Source organism: Oncorhynchus nerka, linkage group LG4 (genome assembly GCF_034236695.1).
Source record: "Oncorhynchus nerka isolate Pitt River linkage group LG4, Oner_Uvic_2.0, whole genome shotgun sequence".
Taxonomy (NCBI): domain Eukaryota; kingdom Metazoa; phylum Chordata; class Actinopteri; order Salmoniformes; family Salmonidae; genus Oncorhynchus; species Oncorhynchus nerka.
The window spans coordinates 48,816,193-48,838,783 of NC_088399.1; the positions used below are offsets into that span (position 1 = coordinate 48,816,193).

The 22,591-nt window shown below is 45.3% G+C and overlaps 1 protein-coding gene across 1 annotated transcript; it reads left to right on the forward strand.

Moving 5' to 3' along the window:
* The first annotated feature begins 522 nt into the window (after positions 1–522).
* On the forward strand, positions 523–20,976 carry LOC115126779 (guanine nucleotide-binding protein subunit alpha-14-like). Its single transcript, XM_029656422.2, has 7 exons — positions 523–993; positions 5,835–6,019; positions 6,162–6,316; positions 7,478–7,606; positions 7,868–7,997; positions 8,152–8,305; positions 20,239–20,976. The coding sequence occupies exons 1-7, from the start codon at positions 873–875 to the stop codon at positions 20,427–20,429; spliced, it is 1,065 nt and encodes a 354-aa protein (XP_029512282.1). The 5' UTR covers positions 523–872; the 3' UTR covers positions 20,430–20,976.
* The last annotated feature ends 1,615 nt before the right edge of the window (positions 20,977–22,591 follow it).

Below are 22,591 nucleotides of genomic sequence, written 5' to 3' on the forward strand. Positions count from 1 at the left end.
TGTATATTTGTGTGATTATTGCCACAGAATCTATGGCATAGAGGGAATGCCATAGATGGTGTTGGAGGATTACACTGCCACTCATTGTTTGTCATGGGTTTTAATGTCTGCCTGCCTTCTCTCCCAGCTCATCTGTGAGAGTTAATGCTCTCTAATCCTTTCAGTGATATCCATCTGGTCAAAGACAGCATGGCTGCAGGGAGAAATGTACTGCTACTGATTTAGAGAGCATATTTTCTGTTGTGGATACAATGTTGTTCACATTGACAGGGGCATGTGTGTAGGCCTATAGGATGTGTGTGTCAGCTTCATATTATTTGCACCAAGGAGACCAGGGTGGCTGCTATCATAGTAACACTTTCCTGTAGACTTCATAGGGCTAGGCTACTCCTTTTATGATGTCCTTGTTTCATTGTTCAACTGGCAGGCACACGCGCCTATAAACCCAATGTGTTTCAAATAGCAACAGATCAACCCAGCCTGTGTGGCACTGGTGAGAAACCTTCTCTACTTGGCACAGAATACATGTGACATAGTGGTCAAATTATAAAGAAATATAACATAACTTTTTGTGGGCGGGTTTAGTTTACACACTACTCCAGGTTTCGTTTACTAACCCAGACAGTATAGCCCTAATAGAGAATGTAGCTTCGGTAATTTACCTCACCTTAACTCACTGGCTTTACCTGCACGGTAGGAATGCCACCCGGTCAGACCGCTCAGCTCTTCATACAGGTAGAATGACTTCTGAATTTTGAAAGGCCACCTGTTACGAGAGAGAGGACGTTCCCTCTCAGGGAGGTCGGTTGGAATATAAATCATTTATCCATCTACCTCACCTGAAATACGGACAGCTACAACACAGCACCAAAATGGGCGAATGCTGTATGTCAGCTGAAGACTCGGAGAGACTAAGGATACACCAGGAGATTGAGAGACAGCTTCGCAGGGAAAAGAATGAATTTCACCGGGAGAAAAAGTTGTTGCTTTTAGGTGAGTCATGGCGTATGCTATCATGGGTAATTGGTCATTCAGCGAGACCTACAACTTTTTGCGCTTGGTGTGCCTATTCAACTAGGCTAATTCATGTTGACTGAGTTATGACATCAAATAATTGTTATAGGAATAGCATAGATAGCGTTTCCAACAATTATTTGGATCTTGCTGATGAAAGTGTGTCTTTCCTCAAGTGGTATAGCCTACCACCCTCCTCTGTGCGATGCGCGTTAGTGTAAACCTGGCTATTTATCAGGTATTCCCAAACTGGGGTACGCAATGTCCGCCAAATAAAAATGTGATGAAAAATGTGATGAAAAAAAAAAAAAAATTAAACCCCCCAAAAGTATCTTTCTTTTTTTCCTTCACTTTTTCAAACAGTCCATTTATATTTTCCAACGGGGCTATACACTCGGGTGAGTTTTTTTTCTCGCCTGAGTAGCCTCGTTTCACTGCCAAAAATAAGTAAAAATTAAACAGCGAAATAACAATATAAATACAGGTTGCCAAATAATTAACAATAACAATAATTAACATCCAATCACATCAACTGTTACTCTCTCGCGGGAATTCCACTAATTCCATGTTGCCAAACGTTCCTGCTGCTCTTTCAGATTGTTCAAAAATTGATAAATGGTTGAAAAAAGTGAGGCCTGCGTCCATAGAGACACATACCAGCTCTACTGGTACTACCAGCAGTACTACACCTGCCACTTTCGACTACACAAATTGTTCTGCTTCCACGAGCACATCCAATGCTAGCATCAGTAATTCTACATTTGTTGTTAGCCCAGCTAGCATGAACACTTCAGGAATCTGATGCAGCCAAAGAGCTACTGCCCCCTTACCCTGGAAAGCACCGAACAACAGACATAGACGTTGGACCATCGAAGAGGCACAAATATGACGAGAACTACATTGATTTGTGGTTCACTTATATTGGGAGCAGTGCCTTTCTTCAGCCACAGTGTGTTGTAATGTGCATAAGTACTATCTCACAACTCAATGAAACCTTCACTCTTGCTCCGACATTTAGAAACAAAACATGGCAATTTGAAAAATAAGCCACAGGCGTTTTTTGAGCGAGAATTAGATGACTTTCGAGTAGCAACAGATACCATTAATAAGACATGGCTAGAAGTGTCTTATATGGTGAGCTACCGAGTGGCTAGGACAGGCAAGCGCCATACTATTGTGGAGGATTTAATTCTTTCTGCTGCCGCGGAAATGGCTGGGACAATACTGGAGGAAATGGCCAAATAAACTATACAGACAATGACTTCATCAAACAACACTGTTTCATGACACATCAGTGACATGGCAGGAGATGTTTTGAAACAATTACTGCTTCGCATACAAGCCAGTGAATTCTATGCGTTACAGCTGGATGAGTCAACAGACGTGGCGGGCCTGGCACAGCTCCTGGTGTATGTCCGTCACATTTATTGCGGGTTAATTAAGGAAGACATCCTCTTCTGCAAACCAGGACAATAGGAGAGGATATATTTAAAGTACTGGATAGCTTTGTGACATCAAATGGACTTTGGTGGGCAAGATGTGTTGGTATCTGTACTGATGGAGCAAAAGCCATAACAGGAAGATATATTGAAGTGGTAACGCGCGTGCAAGCAGTTGCTCCCGACGCCACTTGAGTACACTGCAGCATCCACCGAGAGGCTCTTGCTGCCAAGGGAATGCCAGCTTGAAAGACGTTTTGGACACTACATTGAAAATGGTTAACTTTGTTAAAGCAAGGCCACTGAACTCTCGTGTATTTTCTGCACTATGCAATGATATGGGCAGCAACCACGTAACGCTTTTACAACATACAGAAGTGCGCTGGTTATCAAGGGGCAAAGTATTGACAAATTTTTTTTTTTAATTGAGAGATGATCTTAAAGTTTTCTTTACTGACCATAATTTTCACTTGTCTGACAACTTGCATGATGACGAGCCAATCTGGGTGATGTTTTTTCTCGCCTGAATCATCTAAATCTAGGATTACAGGGACTTTCCGCAACTATATTCAATGGGCGGGACAAAATAGAGGCTATGAATAAGAAGTTGGAGCTCTTATCTGTCTGCATTACCAAGGACAACACACAGGTCTTTCCATCATCGTATGATTTTTTTTGTGTGCAAATGAACTCAAGCTTACCGACAATGTCAAATGTGATATAGCGAAAAGCACCTGAGTGAGTTTGGTGCGCAATTAAGCAGATACTTTCCCGAAACAGATGACACAAACAACTGGATTCGTTATCCCTTTCATCCCCTGCCTCCAGTCCTCTACCAATATCTGAACAAGTGAGCCTCATCGAAATTGCAAAAAGTGGTTCTGTGAAAATGTAATTTAATCAGAAGCCACTGCCAGATTTCTGGATTGGGCTGCGCTCAGAGTATCCTGCCTTGGCAAATCGTGCTGTTAAGACACTGATGCCCTTTGCAACCACGTACCTATGTGAGAGTGGATTCTCGGCCCTCACTAGCATGAAAACTAAATACAGGCACAGACTGTGTGGAAAATGATTTAAGATTGAGGCTCTCTCCAATACAACCCAACATTGCAGAGTTATGTGCATCCTTTCAAGCACACACTTCTCATTAACCTGTGATGAGTTATTCACTATTTTCGAGGAACAAATAAAGTTTTATTTGTAAGATAGCTAAATAAAGAGCAAAATTATTGATTATTATTATATTATTATTTGTGCCCTGGTCCTATAAGAGCTTTTTGTCACTTCGCACGAGCCGGGTTGTGACAAAAACTCACACTCATTCTTATGTTTAATAAATGTATCGTACAGTGTGTGTATGGCAGGCTTACAATGATGGCAACAAAATGTTGGGTCCTACATACCATTTAATCGGTCAATAATAGCTCACTTGAAATCATGGATGAACAAAACAATTTCATAGTTTGGTAATCCACCATATTAATGTTTATATTAATTTAACTAGGAAAGACAGATAAGAACAAATTCTTATGTACAATGACAGCCTAGGAACAGTGCTGCCTTGTGCGCCTTGTTCAGGCGCAGAATGACAGATTTTTACCTTGTCAGCTCAGGGATTTGATCTAGCAACCTTTCGGTTACTGGCCCAACGCTCTAACCACTAGGCTACCTGCCACCCTAATCTGGATAACGCTGAGCCAATTGTGTGCCGCCCTATGGGACTCCCGATTACAGCTTGGGATACAGCTCGGGATCAAACCAGGGTCTGTAGTGACGCCTCTAGCACTGAGATGCAGTGCATTAGACTGCTGTGCCAGTCGGGAGCCCAAAATAATAACCTGGGTGGTTTGAGCCCTGAATGCTGATTGACTGACAACCGTTGTATATCAGACCATATACCAACGGTATGACAAATCATTTTTCTTTACTGCTCTAATTACGTTGGCAACCAGTTTATAACAGCAGTAAGGCACCTCGGGGTTTTTGGTATATGGCCAATATACCACGGCTAAGGGCTGTATCCAGGCACTCCACGTTGCATCGTGCATAAGAACAGGCCTTAGCCATGGTATATTGGCCACCTTATTGCTTAAATATAGGCCTACTGTAAGGTAGCCTACTCTATATTTGAAAGAAACAACGTAGCCTCTAAATGACCTTATTTAGAAATGATACATTTAATTCTTTAGAAATGAGTTCAATATCTAGTCAGTGTATCACCTCTATGTTATAGCTACTGCTACCCTGACAGGACACGTTTTATGTCTCTCTGTTTCCATCATAGTTGTTTTCTGTAGAACCCCTAGACAGCTAAATAGGAATGAGTCACTAAACCCCATTCTCCACATATTTGACGGAAACCTGTTGAACCAGTGAGCGATTGAGCTGACACTCAGAACAAGGCTACACCATTTGCCTTGGTGATTTTCAGCCCGGAAAAAGATCAGGAATACCATAAGCATTATTGGCAGAGTAATTACCGTCAGGCAGAATAACAGTGGGCTACATTTTATTGATATTACTGTGTATCTCAGAATGATGTAGTTTCAATGTACTGTGCAAAATGTGTGTGAATGAGTCGTCTACTGATTGGTGAGTGGTCCTTATCATTCATCGAACAAGCTACTTGGAGAGTACCTATGACCAAGAAGCACCTATTAAAAGTCTCCCATCCTATCATTACACGTATCTATTAGCTGAGTCACCTGCATCACGCTTCTATCCGCACTGGGAAAGAACATCTAGCACATTTTCACTCCCTGATCAGCAGATATGGATATGTTGACGAGTGGCAGTAGTTGGTCCCGGTTTGCAGTTGAATGCAACAGTCATGAGGCTAGTAGGTCAACAAGAGAGTGATTATACTGTCCGAATTTCTCACAGTTAAATATGTGTCGGAGGAAACACCGTACGTACGTACACCTAGCGACCTGGTCAGCGTGCACTGCGCCCGGCCCGCCACAGGAGTCGCTAGTGCGCGATGTGACAAGGATATCCCTACCGGCCAAGCCCTCCCTAACGACGCTAGGCCAATTGTGCGTCGCCCCATGGACCTCCCGGTTGCAGCCGGCTGCGACAGAGCCTGGGCTCGAACCCAAGGCCACTGGTGGCACAGCTAGGACTGCGATGCAGTGCCTTAGACCACTGCGCCACCCGGGAGGCCCCCTAAGAAAGCTCAAAAGGTCATGTTAATGGCCAACAAGGCAAAGCAAAGAAATACATGTGGATGAAGTGGTGTTTTTATGTAACATACACCCACATGTTGCACACACATTCTCACACACATTCTCTCACACACACACACACACACACACACACACACACACATATTGTACGTACACAAACACACACATACACAGACGAATGTCTCTCCTTTTCCAGGGACTGGTGAGAGTGGAAAGAGCACCTTCATCAAACAGATGAGGATCATCCATGGGACGGGCTACTCGGATGCAGACAAGCGAGGCTTCACCAGGCTGGTTTACCAGAACATCGTCAATGCTGTTCAGAACATGATCCAAGCCATGAAGACCCTACATATTGATTTTAAAGATCACCAGAACATTGTAAGCAGCTTGTCAACAGATTCAATGGCAGCTTGTGTTATAAATTGGCTTGTTGGTTCACAATATCCATTTCCTGGAACATCTACTCGGTGAATGGGTTTTTATTGCCATGTCTGAAGCTGTCTGTGTGTGTGTGTTCTAGAGCCATGCAGACAGACTGAGCATGGTGAAGGCAGATCTAGTGACCATACTGGAGCCATGGCAGGTGGATGCCATCAGGAGACTGTGGAGCGACCAGGGAATTCAGAAGTGCTACGAGCGCAAGCGAGAGTACCAGCTCTCTGACTCTACCAAATAGTGAGATTTGCCTATAGTCTTCACCGACTTACTCAGACTAAGCTAAGGTAGACATAAATGTACACCTAACAAGTCCCAGCTTCCTGATTTGGCCAAATAGTGAGATTTGTCATGTTTATCGATTTTCTTAGACCAAGCATATATAGATAGATAGATAGCTAGATAGATAGAGATAGATAGACTACTGTTCAAATGTTTGGGGTCACTTAGAAATGTCCTTGTTTTCCTCACTAAAAATAAAATATTAATATGGTCAAAAGAACACAGACACTGAACAGAGGAAGATTGGAAAAAAAGTGAAATGGACAGACGGATCTAAGTTTGCGGTGTTGGATCACAAAGAAGAACATTTGTGAGATGCAGAAAAAATGAAAAGATGCTGGAGGAGTGCTTGACACCATCTGTCAAGCATGGTGGAGGCAATGCGATGGTCTGGGTCTGGGGTGGTCTGATGGTCTTTGGTGGTGGTAAAGTGAGAGATTTGTACAGGGTAAAAGGGATCTTGAAGAAGGAAGGCTATCACTCCATTTTGCAATGCCATGCTATACCCTGTGGACGGTGCTTAATTGGACCTAATTTCCTCCTATAAAAGGACAACTATTTAGGGAAGAAGCAGTCAGCTGGTATTCTGTCTATAATGGAGTGGCCAGCACAATCACCGGATCTCAACCCTATTGAGCTGTTGTGGGAGCAGCTTGACCGTATGAAGCACCCATCAAGCCAATCCAATTTGTGCGATGAGCTTCAGGAAGCATGGGGTGAAATCTCTTCAGATTACCTCAACAAATTGACAACTAGAACGCCAAAGGTCTGTAAGGCTGTAATTGTTGCAAATTGAGGATTATTAGACGAAAGCAAAGCTTGAAGGACACAATTATTTCAATTAAAAATCATTATTTATAACATTGTCAACATCTTGACTATATTTCCTATTCATTTTGCAACTCATTTCATGTATGTTTTCATGGAAAACAAGGAAATTTCTAAGTGACCCCAAACTTTTGAACGGTAGTGTGTGTATATACATATATATATACATATATATATATATAAATAAAGATAGATATTAATACGCACTCCACAATAAGTCAGGTATCTAGCTAGGGTGTTTAGCAAAGTATATGCCATTGCCAATTCATTTTATTGTTATTTTCATGTCAGTTACCTGAGTGATCTGGACAGAATCACTGCCCCCTCATACCTCCCCACCCTGCAGGACATCCTGAGGGTCAGGGTCCCCACCACAGGCATCATAGAGTACCCCTTTGACCTCAAGACTGTCATCTTCAGGTAAATGTCCATTGGAGTAATGGTGTCAGAGCCTTGTAAATTTGGATCTGTGAAAGCTATGTCCTGTAGTTGTCTATGTCCTGTAGAACCCTAGCTTCTACTTATTTAGTCATGTTAGATCAGTGATTACTTCGAGGAAGGGTGGAGGAACTGAGGAATGCAAGTATTCCCATGTCAGCATTTCAAATGACACCCTACAAGTTGTGCCTTATAGGGGGAATAGAGTGTCATTTGACTTTTTCCCCATGTTGTCTTGATCAGGCTGGTGGATGTGGGAGGTCAAAGGTCAGAGAGGAGGAAGTGGATCCACTGTTTTGAGAGGGTCACCTCCATCATCTTCCTGGTGGCCCTCAGTGAATACGACCAGGTCCTCTATGAGAGTGCCAACGTGGTGAGGATAAACACTTTGACTCGAAGGGGCCTCTTAAGTCTCACTATTCTACCACTAACAAACAGAAAAGTAGCTGTATCTTCACACAACAGTAGGCGAGTGTCAAAGTTTTGCTCTTTATATGTGATGGAGTGTGGATTTCTTTCCCTTCCAGAATCGACTAGAGGAGAGCAAAGCCCTGTTTACAACCATCATCACATACCCCTGGTTCCAGGAATCCTCCATCATCCTCTTCCTAAACAAAGCTGATCTTCTAGAGGAAAAGATCTACCACTCCAACCTGGCAGACTACTTCCCAGCGTTCACAGGTTAGTACACTAGACTAGTTAGTACACTGGTTAGTTATACATGTATGTGTGTATAAGCTATAGGCTACTCCAACCTTACAGACGACTTCCCTAAGTACTATTGTTAGTCATGCCTTGATATGTGTGTGAATATCATCTATCTGTCACATTCATAGTTGTGGTTAATTCCATCTAAATTCCAGTGAATTAGAATTCATTCCTAGAAAAAAAAATCCATATTCAAATCAAGCAACAGGAACTGGAATTGACCCCAAATCTAACTGGATTATAGGCTGCATGAAATTATTCCTAAGGCTCTAGTTTAACAAACCTAAAATGCTGACCATACCGCTCATGCGCATGTTGATTTTGTCCACCCACACCAGACGCCATCAGGACACGCAGGTTGAAATATCAAAACAAACTCTGAACCAACTATATTCATTTGGGGACAGGTCGAAAAGCACAAGCATTGTTTCTAGTAATCTCTCCTTTAGGCTTCTTCTTCTTCTTTGTACTTATACTTATTTTCCACCATAATTTGCAAATAAATTCATAAAAAATCCTACAATGTGATTTTCTGGATTTTTTTTCTAATTTTGTCTGTCATAGTTGAAGTGTACCTATGATGAAAATTACAGGCCTCTCTCATCTTTTTAAGTGGGAGAACTTGCACAATTGGTGGCTGACTAAATACTTTTTTGCCCCACTGTATGTGTGGGATCAATATCATGCTAAATGTATTGTGAACACACAGCATGCATTTTGTATTCGTGTATCATGATCTGTACAATTAAGTACCAATCCACAAATGTAAATCACCAATCCACAAATGTAAATCACTTTCCACAAATGTAAATCACTATCCACAAACAAACACATTTTGATTTGTATTTGTAAATCGATATATTGCATTAGATTTTTTTTTATAACAGCAGATAGTCAGGCCATTTCCAAGGGCCTTAAGTAAAATGACTGCCATAAACATTTGCACATAGGAGAGATATGCGCAAACATGACAGCTATTGCAAACCTGCAACTCCATATTTGGAAGCGCTTAGGTCACCTGACCTTTGGCACGGATTTGATGACAAGAAAAATACAAAAAGTTCTCACGCGTAGAAAGCGATTTGTAGTCGTAGAAAAAAGGTTATCACGTCTAGAAAGCGATTCCTGGGGAAACGGTTAGAGGCCTCAGGAATACTTGTTTCTCCTTAATCGTCTGTGCAACATGAGACAGCAGATGGATTATAATCACTTACAATGTATGTCATATCCTTCACATTTAGTGGTGCTATCACACTGGCCAGCTAATTCAACTATTTGGGCGATGAACGGGTGTACACCGCAATAGTGTTGCAAATATAGAGTAATCTAGGGCTAGGATTTCGATTATTTACGTTAGACATACTATGGTTACACATGGTTAACATACTATCATTTCTGCAGCATTGAAAGGCAGGCATCAACATGGTTGAACGAGAGGCTGCCAGCGATTTATAGGAATCGCTTTCTACAAGTACAAACTTTTTTTCTACGACTAGAATTCACTTTCAACGCGTGAGAACTTGTCTTTTTCTCGTTGTCAAATCCCTGCCCAAAGTCAGGTGACCTAAGGGCTTCCAAATATGGAGCTGGTTTGCAATATCTGTCATGTTTGCGAATATCTCTCCCATCTGTAAATCTTTATGGCAGTCATTTTACTTAAAAACTACAACAAAAATACATCGCAAGGATAAAAAAGACACAGCACATTGCCGTTGAACCAGCCTTCATTATAGTAGGCCTAGGGTTAAAGTAGCCTTGAACATATGAATTGGAAAATAAGCAATAGTTAGCAGAAAATTCACTGGTATTCACCAAGGTTCTTATCTCTCATTTCATGATGGGCATGGACACATGTATCCTACGTCATGGAGGGAGTTTTACACAAGTCCAAAATGGGAGCTGAGCTGCATTGCTGAAATAATGTAAGCCTGCCTACAATACATAGGTAAAAACAGAATGTCAGCTCACTGTTTTGCTCCTCTCGAACTTGATATTTTAATAAAGATTTGGAGATTTGCTATTTGGTATTTTATTAGCAAAAGCAACAGCAACAGCTAGTCTTCCAGGGGTCCACATGAAACATGACATAATACAGAATTACATAATACAGAACATCAATAGTCAAGAACAAGGACAGAACTACATAAATTAAAAAAAGGCACATGTAGCCTACATATCAGTGCATACACACAAACTATCTCGGTCAAATAGGGGAGAGGCGTTGTGGCGCGAGGTGTTGCTTTATCTGTTTTTTGAAACCAGGTTTTCTGTTGATTTGAGCAATATGAGATGGAAGGAAGTTCCATGCAATAATGTCTCTACTCTATATAATACTATACGCTTTCTTGAATTTGTTCTGGATTTGGGACTATGAAAAGACCCCTGGTGGCATGTCTGGTGGGATAAGTGTGTGTGTCAGAGCTGTGTGTAAGTTGACTATGGAAACAATTTGGGATTTTCAACACATTAATGTTTCTTATAAAAATAAAAAAGTGATGTAGTCAGTCTCTCCTCAACTCTTAGCCAAGAGAGACCGGCATGCATAGTATTTATATCAGCCCTCTGATTACAATTAAGAGCAAAACGTGTCGCTCTGTTCTGGGCCAGCTGCAGCTTAACTAGGTATTTCCTTGCAGCACTGGACCACATGACTGGACAATAATCAAGATTATGTTATGCAGATGAGTGAGGACCCAACAGCGATTCAACAGAAACAGAGTCTTTTAATGTCCAAACAGGGAAAACATAAATCCTCAATCTTTACAGGAGATGTCCAAACAGGGAAAACATAAATCCTCTATCTTTGCAGGAGAGTCCTCCTTCTAGTAGTAGAGGAGAATTGCAGGGCTAGCGGCAACCGACTGCAGGTCCCTCTGGGTAGGCGCGGGCCGTAGAGGACAGAGACACCTGCTCACACGCAGCATCTGATGAAGAGGCAGATTACGACAGGACGGGACAAGGGCAAAGCAAACAAGAATCCGACAAGGACAGAAGCAGAAACAGAGAGAGAAATAGAGACTTAATCAGAGGGCAAAAGAGGGGACAGGTGTGAGAGAGTAAACGAGGTCGTTAGGAGAATGAGGAACAGCTGGGAGCAGGAACGGAACGATAGAGAGAGAGAGAGTAACCAATACGACCAGCAGGGGGAAACGAAGAGAAGGGAAAGCACAGGGACAAGACATAACATGACAGTACCCCCACTCACCGAGCGCCTCCTGGCGCACTCGAGGAGGAAACCTGGCGGCAACGGAGGAAATCATCGATCAGCGAACGGTCCAGCACGTCCCGAGATGGAACCCAACTCCTTTCCTCGGGACCGTAACCCTCCCAATCCACTAGGTACTGATGACCACGGCCCCGAGGACGCATGTCCATAATCTTCCGAACCCTGTAGATAGGTGCGCCCTCGACAAGGACGGGGGGGGAAGACGAACGGGGCGCGAAGAAAAGGCTTGACACAGGAGACATGGAAGACCGGGTGGACGCGACGAAGATGTCGCGGAAGAAGAAGTCGCACTGCGACAGGATTAACGACCTGAGAAATACGGAACGGACCAATGAACCGCGGGGTCAACTTGCGAGAAGCTGTCATAAGGGGAAGGTTACGAGTGGAGAGCCATACTCTCTGACCGCGACAATACCTAGGACTCTTAGTCCTACGCTTATTAGCGGCTCTCACAGTCTGCGCCCTATAACGGCAAAGTGCAGACCTGACCCTCCTCCAGGAGCGCTCACAACGTTGGACAAAAGCCTGAGCGGAGGGGACGCTGGACTCGGCGAGCTGGGACGAGAACAGAGGAGGCTGGTACCCGAGGCTACTCTGAAAAGGAGATAGCCCGGTCGCAGACGAAGGAAGCGAGTTGTGAGCGTATTCTGCCCAGGGGAGCTGTTCTGCCCAAGACGCAGGGTTTCGAAAAGAAAGACTGCGTAAGATGCGACCAATCGTCTGATTGGCCCGTTCTGCTTGACCGTTAGACTGGGGGTGAAAACCGGAAGAGAGACTGACGGAAGCCCCAATCAAACGGCAAAACTCCCTCCAAAATTGAGACGTGAATTGCGGACCCCTGTCCGAAACGGCGTCTGACGGAAGGCCATGAATTCTGAAAACATTCTCAATGATGATTTGTGCCGTCTCTTTAGCAGAAGGGAGCTTAGCGAGGGGAATAAAATGAGCCGCCTTAGAGAACCTATCGACAACCGTTAGAATAACAGTCTTCCCGCTGACGAAGGAAGACCGGTAATAAAGTCTAAGGCGATGTGAGACCACGGTCGAGAGGGAATGGAAAGCGGTCTGAGACGGCCGGCAGGAGGAGAGTTACCGGACTTAGTCTGCGCGCAGTCCGAACAAGCAGCCACGAAACGACGCGTGTCACGCTCCTGAGTGGGCCACCAGAAACGCTGGCGAATAGAAGCAAGCGTACCCCAAACGCCGGATGGCCGGCTAACTTGGCAGAGTGAGCCCACTGAAGAACGGCCAGACGAGTAGGAACGGGAACGAAAAGAAGGTTCCTAGGACAAGCGCGCGGCGACGGAGTGTGAGTGAGTGCTTGCTTTACCTGCCTCTCAATTCCCCAGACAGTCAACCCGACAACACGCCCCTCAGGGAGAATCCCCTCGGGGTCGGTGGAGGCTACTGAAGAACTGAAGAGACGGGACAAAGCATCAGGCTTGGTGTTCTTTGAGCCCGGACGATAAGAAATAACGAACTCGAAACGAGCGAAAAACAGCGCCAACGAGCCTGACGCGCATTAAGTCGTTTGGCAGAACGGATGTACTCAAGGTTCTTATGGTCAGTCCAAACGACAAAAGGAACGGTCGCCCCTCCAACCACTGTCGCCATTCGCCTAGGGCTAAGCGGATGGCGAGCAGTTCGCGGTTTCCCACATCATAGTTACGTTCCGACGGCGACAGGCGATGAGAAAATACGCGCAAGGATGGACCTTATCGTCAGAATGGGAGCGCTGGGACAGAATGGCTCCCACGCCCACCTCTGACGCGTCAACCTCGACAATGAACTGTCTAGAGACGTCAGGTGTAACAAGGATAGGAGCGGATGTAAAACGCTTCTTGAGGAGATCAAAAGCTCCCTGGGCGGAAACGGACCACTTAAAGCACGTCTTGACAGAAGTAAGGGCTGTGAGAGGAGCTGCCACCTGACCGAAATTACGAATGAAACGACGATAGAAATTACAAACCGAGAAAGCGCTGCAGCTCGACACGTGACTTAGGGACGGGCCAATCACTGACAGCTTGGACCTTAGCGGAATCCATCTGAATGCCTTCAGCGGAAATAACAGAACCGAGAAATGTGACGGAGGAGACATGAAAAGCGCACTTCTCAGCCTTCACATAAAGACAATTCTCTAAAAGGCGCTGGAGGACACGTTGAACGTGCTGAACATGAATCTGGAGTGACGGTGAAAAAATCAGGATATCGTCAAGGTAAACGAAAACAAAGATGTTCAGCATGTCTCTCAGTACATCATTCACTAATGCCTGAAAGACAGCTGGAGCGTTAGCGAGACCGAACGGCAGAACCCGGTATTCAAAATGCCCTAACGGAGTGTTAAACGCCGTTTTCCACTCGTCCCCTCCCTGATGCGCACGAGATGGTAAGCGTTACGAAGGTCCAACTTAGTGAAAAACCTGGCTCCCTGCAGGATCTCGAAGGCTGAAGACATAAGGGGAAGCGGATAACGATTCTTAACCGTTATGTCATTCAGCCCTCGATAATCCACGCAGGGGCGCAGGGTCCCGTCCTTTTTCTTAACAAAAAAACCCCCCGCTCCGGCGGGAGAGGAGGAAGGGACTACGGTACCGGCGTCGAGAGCTACAGACAAATAATCTTCGAGAGCCTTACGTTCGGGAGCCGACAGAGAATATAGTCTACCCCGGGGGGGAGTGGTACCCGGAAGGAGATCTATACTACAATCATACGACCGGTGAGGAGGAAGGGAGGTGGCCCTGGACCGACTGAAGACCGTGCGCAGATCATGATATTCCTCCGGCACCCTGTCAAATCACCAGGCTCCTCCTGTGAAGAGGGGGCAGAAGAAACAGGAGGGATAGCAGACATTAAACATTTCACATGACAAGAGACGTTCCAGGAGAGGATAGAATTACTTGACCAATTAATAGAAGGATTATGACACACTAGCCAGGGATGGCCCAAAACAACAGGTGTAAAAGGTGAACGAAAAATCAAAAAAGAAATGGTTTCGCTATGATTACCAGAGACAGTGAGGGTTAAAGGTAGCGTTTCACGCTGAATACTGGGGAGAGGACTACCATCCAAGGCGAACATGGCCGTGGGCTCCCTAACTGTCTGAGAGGAATGTCATGTTCCCGAGCCCAGGCTTCGTCCATAAAACAGCTCTCCGCCCCAGAGTCTATCAAGGCACTGCAGGAAGCTGCCGAACCGGTCCAGCGTAGATGGACCGACAAGGTAGTACAGGATCTTGAAGGAGAGACCTGAGTAGTAGCGCTCACCAGTAGCCCTCCGCTTACTGATGAGCTCTGGCTTTTACTGGACATGAAATGACAAAATGACCAGCGGAACCGCAATAGAGACAGAGGCGGTTGGTGATTCTCCGTTCCCTCTCCTTAGTCGAGATGCGAATACCCCCCAGCTGCATGGGCTCAGCACCTGAGCCACTGGAGGAAGATGGTAGTGATGCGGAGAGGGGGGAAACGGATAACGCGAGCTCTCTTCCACGAGCTCGGTGACGAAGATCTACCCGTCGTTCTATACGAATAGCAAGTTCAATCAAAGAATCCACGCTGGAAGGAACCTCCCGGGAGAGAATCTCATCCTTTACCTCCGCGTGGAGACCCTCCAGAAAACGAGCGAGCAACGCCGGCTCGTTCCAGTCACTGGAGGCAGCAAGAGTGCGAAACTCTATAGAGTAGTCCGTTATGGATCGATTCCCTTGACATAGGGAAGACAGGGCCCTGGAAGCTTCTTTCCCAAAAACTGAACGATCAAAAACCCGTATCATCTCCTCCTTAAAGTTCTGATACTGGTTAGTACACTCAGCCCTTGCCTCCCAGATTGCCATGCCCCACTCACGAGCCCGTCCTGTAAGGAGAGATATGACGTAGGCGATACGAGCTGTACCCCTGGAGTACGTGTTGGGCTGGAGAGAGAACACAATATCACACTGGGTGAGGAACGAGCGGCATTCAGTGGGCTCCCCAGAGTAACACGGTGGGTTATTAATTCTGGGCTCCGGAGACTCGGAAGCTGGTGGATCAAGGCGGAGATTGTGAATATGTTTCGAGAGGTCGGAGACTTGGGCGGCCAGGGTCTCAACGGCATGTCGAGCAGCAGACAATTCCTGCTCGTGTCTGCCTAGCATCGCTCCCTGGATCTCGACGGCTGAGTAGAGAGGATCCGAAGTCGCTGGGTCCATTCTTGGTCGGATTCTTCTGTTATGCAGATGAGTGAGGACCCAACAGCGATTCAACAGAAACAGAGTCTTTTAATGTCCAAACAGGGAAAACATAAATCCTCAATCTTTACAGGAGATGTCCAAACAGGGAAAACATAAATCCTCTATCTTTGCAGGAGAGTCCTCCTTCTAGTAGTAGAGGAGAATTGCAGGGCTAGCGGCAACCGACTGCAGGTCCCTCTGGGTAGGCGCGGGCCGTAGAGGACAGAGACACCTGCTCACACGCAGCATCTGATGAAGAGGCAGATTACGACAGGACGGGACAAGGGCAAAGCAAACAAGAATCCGACAAGGACAGAAGCAGAAACAGAGAGAGAAATAGAGACTTAATCAGAGGGCAAAAGAGGGGACAGGTGTGAGAGAGTAAACGAGGTCGTTAGGAGAATGAGGAACAGCTGGGAGCAGGAACGGAACGATAGAGAGAGAGAGAGTAACCAATACGACCAGCAGGGGGAAACGAAGAGAAGGGAAAGCACAGGGACAAGACATAACATGACAGATTAGACAAAACTAGAGCCTGCAGAACTTGCTTTTTGGAATGTGGTGTCAAAAAAGCAGAGCATCTCTTTATTACGGCTAGACCTCTCCCCATCTTTACAACCATTGAATCTATATGTTTTGACCATGACAATTAACAATCTAAGGTAATGCCAAGTAATTTAGTCTCCTCAACTTGTTCAATAGCCACACCATTCATTACCAGATTCAGCTGAGGTCTAGCACTTAAGGAATGATTTTTACCAAATACAATGCTCTTAGTTTTGGAGATGTTCAAGACCAGTTTATTACTGGCCATCTATTCCAAAACAGACTGCAACTCTTTGTTAAGGGTTTCAGTGACTTCATTAGCTGTGGTTGCTGATGCGTATATGGTTGAATCATCACCATACATGGCTACACATGCTTTGTTTAATGCCAGTAGTAGGTCATTGGTAAAACATAGAAAATAGTAGAGGGCCTAGAGAGCTGCCCTGTAGTACACCACACTTTACATGTTTGACATTAGAGAAGCTTCCATTAAAGAAAACCCCTTGAGTTCTATTAGATAGATAGCTCTGAATACACATTATATGGCAGAGGTTGAAAAGCCATAGCGATACGTTTTTTCAACAACAGGTTATGGTCAATAATATAATAGGCTGCACTGAAATCTAACAGTACAGCTCCCACAATCTTCTTATTATCAATTTCTTTCAACCAATCACCAGTCATTTGTGTTAGTGCAGTACATGTTGAATGCCCTCCTCTATAAGCATGCTGAAAGTCTGTTGTTAATTTGTTTACAGAGAAATAGTATTGTATTTGGTCAAACAATTGTTTCCAACAATTTCCAAGTGGTCTAAAGAGCCAAACAGTTTATCAACAGTCTTGACTACTTGGGGATTGCATTGGGCAGGACAAAAAAAGGGCCGTCATTGAGAGGAGGGGAGGCTATGTTTGGTTTTTAATCAAACATTTACATTTACATTTAAGTCATTTAGCAGACGCTCTTATCCAGAGCGACTTACAAATTGGTGCTTTCACCTTATGACATCCAGTGGAACAGCCACTTTACAATAGTGCATCTAGGTCTTTTAAGGGGGGTGAGAAGGATTACTTTATCCTATCCTATGTATTCCTTAAAGAGGTGGGGTTTCAGGTGTCTCCGGAAGGTGGTGATTGACTCCGCTGTCCTGGCGTCGTGAGGGAGTTTGTTCCACCATTGGGGGGCCAGAGCAGCGAACAGTTTTGACTGGGCTGAGCGGGAACTGTACTTCCTCAGTGGTAGGGAGGCGAGCAGGCCAGAGGTGGATGAACGCAGTGCCCTTGTTTGGGTGTAGGGCCTGATCAGAGCCTGGAGGTACTGAGGTGCCGTTCCCCTCACAGCTCCGTAGGCAAGCACCATGGTCTTGTAGCGGATGCGAGCTTCAACTGGAAGCCAGTGGAGAGAGCGGAGGAGCGGGGTGACGTGAGAGAACTTGGGAAGGTTGAACACCAGACGGGCTGCGGCGTTCTGGATGAGTTGTAGGGGTTTAATGGCACAGGCAGGGAGCCCAGCCAACAGCGAGTTGCAGTAATCCAGACGGGAGATGACAAGTGCCTGGATTAGGACCTGCGCCGCTTCCTGTGTGAGGCAGGGTCGTACTCTGCGGATGTTGTAGAGCATGAACCTACAGGAACGGGCCACCGCCTTGATGTTATTTGAGAACGACAGGGTGTTGTCCAGGATCACGCCAAGGTTCTTAGCGCTCTGGGACGAGGACACAATGGAGTTGTCAACCGTGATGGCGAGATCATGGAACGGGCAGTCCTTCCCCGGGAGGAAGAGCAGCTCCGTCTTGCCGAGGTTCAGCTTGAGGTGATGATCCGTCATCCACACTGATATGTCTGCCAGACATGCAGAGATGCGATTCGCCACCTGGTCGTCAGAAGGGGGAAAGGAGAAGATTAATTGTGTGTCGTCTGCATAGCAATGATAGGAGAGACCATGTGAGGTTATGACAGAGCCAAGTGACTTGGTGTATAGCGAGAATAGGAGAGGGCCTAGAACAGAGCCCTGGGGGACACCAGTGGTGAGAGCACGTGGTGAGGAGACGGATTCGGTAGGAGCGACCTCTTCAGGTAGGACGCAATCCAAGCGTGGGCCGCGCCGGAGATGCCCAACTCGGAGAGGGTGGAGAGGAGGATCTGATGGTTCACAGTATCGAAGGCAGCCGATAGGTCTAGAAGGATGAGAGCAGAGGAGAGAGAGTTAGCTTTAGCAGTGCGGAGCGCCTCCGTGATACAGAGAAGAGCAGTCTCAGTTGAATGACTAGTCTTGAAACCTGACTGATTTGGATCAAGAAGGTCATTCTGAGAGAGATAGCGGGAGAGCTGGCCAAGGACGGCACGTTCAAGAGTTTTGGAGAGAAAAGAAAGAAGGGATACTGGTCTGTAGTTGTTGACATCGGAGGGATCGAGTGTAGGTTTTTTCAGAAGGGGTGCAACTCTCGCTCTCTTGAAGACGGGAGGGACGTAGCCAGCGGTCAGGGATGAGTTGATGAGCGAGGTGAGGTAAGGGAGAAGGTCACCGGAGATGGTCTGGAGAAGAGAGGAGGGGATAGGGTCAAGCGGGCAGGTTGTTGGGCGGCCGGCCGTCACAAGACGCGAGATGTCATCTGGAGAGAGAGGGGAGAAAGAGGTCAGAGCACAGGGTAGGGCAGTGTGAGCAGAACCAGCGGTGTCGTTTGACTTAGCAAACGAGGATCGGATGTCGTCGACCTTCTTTTCAAAATGGTTGACGAAGTCATCTGCAGAGAGGGAGGAGGGGGAGGGGGAGGAGGATTCAAGAGGGAGGAGAAGGTGGCAAAGAGCTTCCTAGGGTTAGAGGCAGATGCTTGGAATTTAGAGTGGTAGAAAGTGGCTTTAGCAGCAGAGACAGAGGAGGAAAATGTAGAGAGGAGGGAGTGAAAGGATGCCAGGTCCGCAGGGGAGGCGAGTTTTCCTCCATTTCCGCTCGGCTGCCCGGAGCCCTGTTCTGTGAGCTCGCAATGAGTCGTCGAGCCACGGAGCGGGAGGGGAGGACCGAGCCGGCCTGGAGGATAGGGGACATAGAGAGTCAAAGGATGCAGAAAGGGAGGAGAGGAGGGTTGAGGAGGCAGAATCAGGAGATAGGTTGGAGAAGGTTTGAGCAGAGGGAAGAGATGATAGGATGGAAGAGGAGAGAGTAGCGGGGGAGAGAGAGCGAAGGTTGTGACGGCGCGATACCATCCGAGTAGGGGCAGTGTGGGAAGTGTTGGATGAGAGCGAGAGGGAAAAGGATACAAGGTAGTGGTCGGAGACTTGGAGGGGAGTTGCAATGAGGTTAGTGGAGGAACAGCATCTAGTAAAGATGAGATCGAGCGTATTGCCTGCCTTGTGAGTAGGGGGGGAAGGTGAGAGGGTGAGGTCAAAAGAGGAGAGGAGTGGAAAGAAGGAGGCAGAGAGGAATGAGTCAAACAAAACAGGGACAAAACATATGTTTTTTATGTTTCTAAATACGAACTATACAGGCACCAAAAGCACGTTACTGTTTTTCCATGCGCATATGGGCAGTGTGCATCACGGCTGGGTAGACTCTGTTTCTGGTTTCAAAATGAATGCCGTAACCAACCGCGTTACAGCTAAAACCAACTTTTGGTTGGTCTTAAATATCCCTACCTGTGCTGCCTGAAATTAGCACTTCAGATCATGTTTTTACGGACACATCTGAAATATTTCCACCCCTCCCATCTGAGTGCAAGCGAGCTGATATAAGACAGGTCGATTATCAATCGTTGCGCAACAGTTTGAAAATAGCAGAGCACTGGCTTTAACCAAGCCAGCCAGCCAGCAACAGGTTGAAATTTCCAACGAACGTGTGTTTGAACACTAGCGGCGTCTTAATGCCAGATGAAAATAGAGCCCCTAGTGTATTTTACTTACGTTATTTTTTTTCATACATTTCTTCTTTAAAAGGTCCCCGGAAAGATGCAGAGTCTGCTAAGAAGTTCATCCTGAATATGTACAAAGAGCAACATATGGGGCGTCACAAATCCCTGTACAACCACTTCACCTGTGCAACGGACACAGAAAACATCAGAGTTGTCTTCAAAGCAGTCAAAGACACCATCTTCAGAGAAAACATGACTAAGTACAACCTGGGTTAGGGGTTTAGGACTCGTGTGATTTCAGATCTGTATATGGTGCAATTTCACATCCGATTTACAGTTTTGGTACAGACATTTAAATAACTGTGGTCTTGAATTATACGCTTTTTTTTACGAAAACAAAGCCAGGGATCACAGTCATAGCACCAACAGAAGCACATCAGAATTATTTTAATATAATAATTTCAAAACGTTAGAATCGTAACAACTCCTGAACATCTTCCATGTTACAAGATGGATGGTATCAGTAGACTATCCCATCTGTATGACATAACTACTGATGAGAGAAATACCCTGAGGAATGTTGTGGACCCTGAATCTCTGCCTGGGGTTCCTGCCATTAAGAGTTCCTTGGTTTATATTTGTGTTGTAATGTCATGTGTGTGTTTCATATATATGTTTCATGATTTACACTTTCCTTATTTTTTTAGGTCTTTTTAAAACTTTAAATGAATGATTAACTCTAGTCATTCAAAGGATTCTGGAGCGGTCACTAGTTTGTTGTAGTTTGTTAATGTATGTGTTAGCAATAAATCATTCAAATCTACCTTTTGGAGAGTTCTGTCATACTCATTTCAGACAGGACAGAGATAGAAATAGATAAATAATGCATGGTTTAATACAGTAATAGTTTATGATAGCCTATGTAATATAATACAGTTGAAGTCGGAAGTTTACATACATTTAGGTTGGAGTCATTAAAACTCGTTTTTCAACCACTCCATAAATTTCTTGTTAACAAACTATAATTTTGGCAAGTTGGTTAGGACATCTACTTTGTGCATGGCACATTTTTGAGACCTCCACAAGTCTGGTTCATCCTTGGGAGCAATTTCCAAACGCAATTTCCAAACGCAAGTATAAACACCATGGGACCACGCAGCCGTCATACCTCTCAGGAAGTAGACGCGTTCTGTCTCCTAGAGATGAAGGTCCTTCGGTGCGAAAAGTGCAAATCAATCCCAGAACAACAGCAAAGGACCTTGTGAAGATGATGGAGGAAACAGGTACAAAAGTGTATTTCCACAGTAAAACGAGTCCTATATCAACATAACCTGAAATGCCGCTCAGCAAGGAAGAAGCCACTGCTCCAAAACCGCCATAAAAAAGCCAGACCACGGTTTGCAACTGCACATAGGGACAAAGATGGTACTTTTTGGAGAAATGTCCTCTGGTCTGATGAAACAAAAATAGAACTGTTTGGCCATAATGACCATTGTTATGTTTGGAGGAAAAATGGGGAGGCTTGCAAGCCGAAGAACACCATCCCAACCGTGAAGCACGAGGTTGGCAGCATAATGTTGTGGGGGTGCTTTGCTGCAGGAGGGACTCGTGCACTTTTCAAAATAGATGGCATAATGAGGCAGGAAAATTACGTGGATATATTGAAGCAACATCTCAAGACATCAGTCAGGAAGTTAATGCTTGGTCGCAAATGGGTCTTCCAAATGGACAATGACCCCAAGCATACTTCCAAAGTTGTGGCAAAATGGTTACGGACAACAAAGTCAAGGTATTGGAGTGGCCATTACACCAGCTCTGTCAGGAGGAGTGGGCCAAAATTCACCCGACTTATTGTGGAAAGCTTGTGGAAGGCTACCTGAAGCGTTTGACCCAAGTTAAGCAATTTAAAGGCAATGCTACCAAATGCTTATTGAGTGTATGTAAACTTCTGACACACTGGGAATGTGATGAATTCTCACTACTATTATTCTGACATTTCACAATCTTAAAATAAAGTGGTGATCCTAACTGACCTAAGACAGGGAATCTTTACTAGGATTAAATGTCAGGAATTGTGAAAAACTGAGTTTAATGTATTTGGCTAAGGTGCATGTAAACTTCCGACTTCAACTGTATATAATGGAAGGGTTATAATATTGAATATTGCCAGTCACCTCATTATTTGCTTTGTGAATAACCCAGATTGTGTGTTAATTAATTACTGTATACAGTACTCCCAGTTCTTTGTCTGACACTCCCTCTTTTGCACACACCCACTTGCGTACACACACACACACACACACAGGTGTGGCGGTGGCAGGACATTGTGGCAATGAACTTTGTGCCAAACAGGTAAAGCTCCTTTCTCACCCTCTTCCCGTTTAACTGGTGAGACTGAGACCAATAACAGAGGTGAGTGACTAAGCAAACAAACATGC